The sequence below is a fragment of the Lacerta agilis genome, chromosome 1, assembly GCF_009819535.1.
Source record: "Lacerta agilis isolate rLacAgi1 chromosome 1, rLacAgi1.pri, whole genome shotgun sequence".
NCBI classification, from domain to species: domain Eukaryota; kingdom Metazoa; phylum Chordata; class Lepidosauria; order Squamata; family Lacertidae; genus Lacerta; species Lacerta agilis.
Window position 1 is genome coordinate 76,523,060 of NC_046312.1, and position 6,153 is coordinate 76,529,212.

General features: G+C 38.4%; 1 protein-coding gene across 3 annotated transcripts; it reads left to right on the forward strand.

The window, feature by feature from the left end:
* Positions 1-414: 414 nt before the first annotated feature.
* On the forward strand, positions 415-5,622 carry LOC117060895 (spexin-like). Of its 3 annotated transcripts, none has more exons than XM_033173488.1 (5): positions 415-594; positions 694-771; positions 858-915; positions 3,375-3,465; positions 5,514-5,622. In XM_033173488.1, the coding sequence occupies exons 1-5, from the start codon at positions 529-531 to the stop codon at positions 5,584-5,586; spliced, it is 366 nt and encodes a 121-aa protein (XP_033029379.1). In that variant the 5' UTR covers positions 415-528; the 3' UTR covers positions 5,587-5,622. The 3 variants fall into 3 exon arrangements, with proteins under 3 accessions (XP_033029379.1, XP_033029396.1, XP_033029388.1); XM_033173497.1 differs by having other exon boundaries at positions 418-594; positions 3,375-3,455; XM_033173505.1 differs by lacking the exon at positions 694-771.
* The last annotated feature ends 531 nt before the right edge of the window (positions 5,623-6,153 follow it).

Here is a 6,153-nt window from a genome sequence, read left to right on the forward strand (position 1 = left end):
GTGCCTCAGGATAGCTCTTATTTATAAGAGAAACATATAATACAGCAAAAATTTCCTAAACTGATGATTTAAGGATACTCTTCAACTGCTGAATGGAGAACCTACAAAGAGTCCATGAAGAGGAAGCCCATTAACAAAAAAAGTAGCTTTCCTCCCACCATATATTAATTATTGCAGAAAAATGAATGAAGGCCTGAGAAAATGTGTGAAGTACCAAGTAGAAATGTTTGACATTTAGTCACCTTTTGTCTTGTATTTTTTTCCCTGTGTGTACAGATTGTTTCCGGATCTCATGGGAACAACTATCATTAGCTACCCTTTTGTCAAGGAGTCTCTGACACTAATTTGCTGCTTTCTGGGGGAAGGTAAATTACTATATATCTAATTTCCACATATCAAACTTGGCATAAACCCTTCCCTGGAAAACAAAGGCTTTTTTTAGGGGCGGGAGAGAAACAACCCCAAGCAAAACATCTATGATCAGCTGAACTTGCGTATTTTATCATCATCAGCTATTTAAAAGTAAGAATGCCAAACCAAACCTTTGATCACATTTCGGTGATAGAAGCGAGTGACAAAAGACCTGCCAGCATGGTAAGCAACTTACTATGTCTCTTTTATGCTTTTAAATATTTGTTACAGTGGGTTTTATTCTGAATAATAAAAGAAATATATATATTGTTTTTCTTGCAGAAAGTTAAAACAGCATTAGTATGTGCTTTTATCATCATGATGGTCTTTTTCGTAGTTGAATCATCCCACACCCCAAAGGTAAAGCTTTTAGCTAAAATATCCTCCAAACTCTGCAACAGTATATGACAAGTTTCCAGTGAACAGTGGCTACTTTCTCTTTTCAGGGTAATCCAATAGCAAGAAACTGGGGTCCACAATCAATGCTGTATCTCAAGGGAAGATGTAAGTTTGGTGTCTCATTTTCAATAAAATAAAATAAAATAAAAATGCTTGCTTCAGTTAAAAAATCATTTAATGGCTTTTTTAAAATACTACATTGAATTTAAAATAATTTGTTACAGAGTGAAATCTCAAATAAAAAAAGTTAAGTTGGGCATTAGTTTGAAATACTTAGGAGGAAAATTGCCTACCACAGCCACCACAAAATTAATGATTTATTCCTGTTAAAAGGCTCTAAGTAGCTTCCTGATTGATATTTTTTTTAAAGCATCAATAAACTGGTTCCCAGTGGGGCTATGTAAAATTAGCACTTGCTTAAATGTAATGAATTAATATGAAGACATACAAGCAACTTGAAAACTAATTTTGTAAAATTGTTTAGCTATAGTTATGTAACAAGGATGTTGCAAACAATCTGAAAACTGAACTTGCTAATAGAAGGATGTCATAGAGGAGGCACTGTATGAGCTTTTCAAGATGAAGATGTTACACTGAAGTAGGAATTACATTTCCACAATCTCCTTAACATGTATTTGCAGAATCTGTGCATAACATGATACTTTATACTTTGAGGACTTTCTGTGGAAGCAATGTGGCTCAGGAAGAAAGACGTGTAATGTGATCATTTTACTCTAGCCATTTTTCTCAGAGCTATCATTTCTTAAGAATTCTCTGAGTAGCATGATTTGTTTTTCTTCAGCTGTTTCACAGAGGCATTCCACTATATATTGCCTGTAGTAAAACTGATCAAAACTTAAAATGGGTCTTCACCCTCCCCCATTCTTGAGGGTTCAGTGTATTCCAGCTCATTCGCCCTTTAACTTGCATGGGAAGGGGGAGAAAGTAATGGTGCCCCCCCCCCGAAAGACTAATGTGGAGAATCTTTCCCCGCCACCCACCCACAGCAATGACCCTGTTACCCAAAAAGGCCTTCCCATCAGCTGTTTTTGCGTTTTTGCTTAGTGAGGACCTGATTTGGGTTTGGTTAAAGGGCTTTCAAATTGAGGACATATGTGGAGGTTAAAAATAAATATGCGGAATCAAAGTAACTCCCACTGGAAAAAGTAATAATAGCAGGCACTGGTTCACTTCGATATCTGCAGTGCAAGAACACAATGAGGAAGAATATTTGGCAGGTCACTTGTGGGTCCAGGGCGTGGCCGCAACACCGCCCACCAATGAGTGTGAGCGGGCTTGTAAAAAAATAATAAAGGGGTGGAAGAGGCAGTATTAGAACAGGCTGTGGCATGAGAAGACACCTGAAGGCAACCCTGTATGTATTGGGAAGTTTTTTATGTTGACATTTTACTATGTTTTTATTTGTGCTGTAAGCCGCCTAGAGTGGCTGGGGAACCCCTGCCAGATGGGTGGGGTGTAAATAATAATAATAATAATAATAATAATAATAATAATAATAATAATGTGCCATGTCAATGACAAGTTAGCAAAGAGGATCAATACCAGAAAAATTAAACAGAAGGCTGTTACCTTCTTTGTCCTGCTTGCAAGTGACCAGAGGTATCAAGTTTCACTGCACGTAGGAAAAGAATGGTTAGCTGCATAGACCTTGATTGGATCCAGCTCAGCATCAAGTACCGGTATCTATTATAATGATACAGAGCAGCACCTCTTTGGCTGAAGTGGAAGAGAGAAACTCAGCACAAACTGGTCCAGGATCATGGGCATAGCCAGAGGGGTGCAGGGGGGCACTACCCCCCATAAAGTAAATAAAAATACTTAACTAATTACATCACAGATAACTCAGTTCTGTCCCCCTAACATAAAGACTGCCCCCCCCCAATTAAATCCTGGCTATGCCCATGTCCAGGATCAAGGAAATCTGGAGCTGTCTGAAATCCTATGGCTTTCTTTTGCCCCCTTTTATTTTGTTCAGATCGGCTGGATGATCACCATAAAAGCTAAGCCAAAAAAAACTACAGTCAGAATTGTATGTGTACCTGAAGCCTTCATAATTAGTTCAATGTTAAATGAATTCTGTACAAGTTATTGAGGAAATCTCCAGTGAACATACTAATATTGCAGACTGTTGTAAAATCTTCAAATCCCCACAAGCAATGCAGGCTGAGCAGTTATATAGATCAATGCTTGTATGGATTTCTGAGACTCCTTAAGTCTTTTATGGTGGATGAATTGGCAAGAATTCCAGCTGTTTTATCTCACTTTCCCTCCTTCAACTTTAATTGCTCTGTTTGTATTTGCAGAAGGACTTCAAAGTTATTAAAACATTTGAGCAGGCTGGAAAATACTTTCCAATTCAACTCTTTTTGGTCATTTTCATCATCCATTCAGCCCAAGTATTGAGATTTGTAAACTATATTCTCTGTGTGAAAACCTATTTATCAGATGGCTGGTCAGATGTGAACATGTGCATTCAACCTCAAAGATCATAAGCAGCCATATATATAACTCAAGGTAATTTGGCTTACTTTTTTCTTTTACAGATGGTAGAAGATATGCTTCGTCTGATAGTGAAGAACAGTATTACAAGCTTGACTTGGATGATTTGAATGCAGTTATGAAAAGTATTTATTTGTAATTATATTCATTATTGGCCTTTGTGCATCTTTTTGTTGTTCTTTTTTTAAAGAAATGGTGGTACATAATTTATATAGGAGTTGTAACGGTTCAACTTTGTTGTTGTTCAGTCGTTCAGTCGTGTCCGACTCTTCGTGACCCCATGGACCAGAGTACGCCAGGCACGCCTATCGTTCACTGCCTCTCGCAGTTTGGCCAAACTCATGTCAGTAGCTTCAAGAACACTGTCCAACCATCTCATCCTCTGTCGTCCCCTTCTCCTTGTGCCCTCCATCTTTCCCAACATCAGGGTCTTTTCTAGGGATTCTTCTCTTCTCATGAGGTGGCCAAAGTACTGGAGCCTCAACTTCAGGATCTGTCCTTCTAGTGAGTACTCAGGGCTGATTTCTTTGAGAATGGATAGGTTTGATCTTCTTGCAGTCCACGGGACTCTCAAGAGTCTCCTCCAGCACCATAATTCAAAAGCATCAATTCTACGGCGATCAGCCTTCTTTATGGTCCAGCTCTCACTTCCGTACATTACTACTGGGAAAACCATAGCTTTAACTATACGGACCTTTGTCGGCAAGGTGATGTCTTTGCTTTTTAAGATGCTGTCTAGGTTTGTCATTGCTTTTCTTCCAAGAAGCAGGCGTCTTCTGATTTCGTGACTGCTGTCACCATCTGCAGTGATCATGGAACCCAAGAAAGTGAAATCTCTCACTGCCTCCATTTCTAACGGTTCAACTACTTCAGTATAAAATAAACTACAGAACTCTAAATCTGGAGTTAACTTTAGGAGCATGAGGAACAGAGGAAGCTGCCTTTGACTGTGTCTATGCAGATCAGTACTGTCTATACTGAGTGGCAGTGCCTCTCCAGGGTTTCAGAAAGGGCTCCAGACATACCTGGATATGCCAGGGATTTAAACTGGTACCTTCTGCATGTGCTCTATCTTCTCAGCTTTATGTTATATACAGAGGCAAGAACTGATTTCCAAGCCTTCACATGAAATGAATGGGTAACATGTTTCAGAGCACAGTATCTATATAGGCTATTACTGACCTTCATAGTAAACTGCATGATTGCATGTTAAAGCTGTCATGTGAAATGTACACCCCCATACTTTTAAATTCAACAATTTGCCAAGCATTTCTTACTCAGATTCAATCACTTTAGCACATGACAGCACTTTTTCTTTGAAATCAGCTGCACTACTCACATGCATTGGATTAAGGCTATTTTAAAAATTATATCCTTTAAAAAAGTGTTGCAAAATCAAAACCATTAGTCATTTTCACCTGCTGTGAATTTTGAATGAAGTCTGCCTGCAATAATTATACCATTATAGATTTGGAAAGGATCTCATGGGTCATCAAATCTAGCACTCAGGCAGTAGTAGGGATTTGGCTACTTTTGTTCAAAGGCATCCTCTCTATTGATAAGCACTCTAGGAAAACAGCTGTCTGCAAAGGCATTTGTTCCTTCTTTATGTCTCAAGGACTGAACCCATCCTGAGTCAGGCCTTCCAGTGTTCTGGGGAAATAAATGAAGAGTGCAGACTTAGTTCTCTAGCATACATTCTCTGTAAAGACCTTTGTAGGGAGGTTGGGAGAGTAAATCAGGAGCATGGGTTAATCTAAACTGAAAACCCATCTAAACAACAGGCTGTGAGTTTTGGAAGTTTCAAAATCTGGATGCGAAATCAAGATTGTCATATTTATAAAAACTTACCCCTCTTCCCATCCTCTTTCTCTTTCCTCCTCTCTCCCTTTTTCCCCATTTTAGCCCATGAAGGCTGACATTTGAATTTCAATTTGCAGAGGAAGTCTTTATGTAAAATAAATTAATTAAAGTTGCTCGTATCAATAAACTCTTAATGTCACAAGAGTAATCCCCTCTCCTGCCCCAGTATTATATAGGAAAAGTAGGGACATGTGAATGTTCAGATTTGGATTTTGAGGCATACGCAGGGAAATGCCAGGGAGCCAGTGCAATTTTGAAGTGAGAATGGTGAGAATTCACAATGAGCTAATAACATTTTGAATATGTCTCCTTTTTTATAGGTTACAAACATTCAGCACCACTGAAATTCCTGAACATCAGAAGAAAATGAACAGCTCAAAATATGGACATTGACCACTTGGACTAATGTTTTATTTTACTTGCCCTTCGAATTCCAAACACTGCAAACAAGTGTTCCATTAATATATTTATGAATAATCTTTACACTGTGTGAAAAACTCTATTAATGTGATTATTTTACCATTCTTTTAATGAGCGTTAGTTATTTCAACCTATTCAGCTTACATTTGAAACTTTTGCATGTAATAAGAATTCCTGGTAGTAACACATCACACAAAAGCAATAAAAAAGAAAAAGTTCCCACAAGTGTTTGCTGCCAGTTGCCTTATTTCTTCTCTTTACAACCTACAGCCCAGCATCCCAAGGCCCACAAAATGTGCAGTGTAGAAAAAGTGGATACATATAACACTACAACCCAGAGTCTTCCAATGAAGCTGAAAATGGAAGGTTCAGGACCTATAAATGGAACCATTTATTTGTACAGCACATAGTTAACTATGGAATTTGCTACTGTAAGATGTAGTGATTAAGGATTGGGGGGGGGATTCAGTTCAGTTTGCATTTGAAGGCCAACATACCTACTGTTCTGCGGAAAAGATACATGTCATTTTGACCATGTGA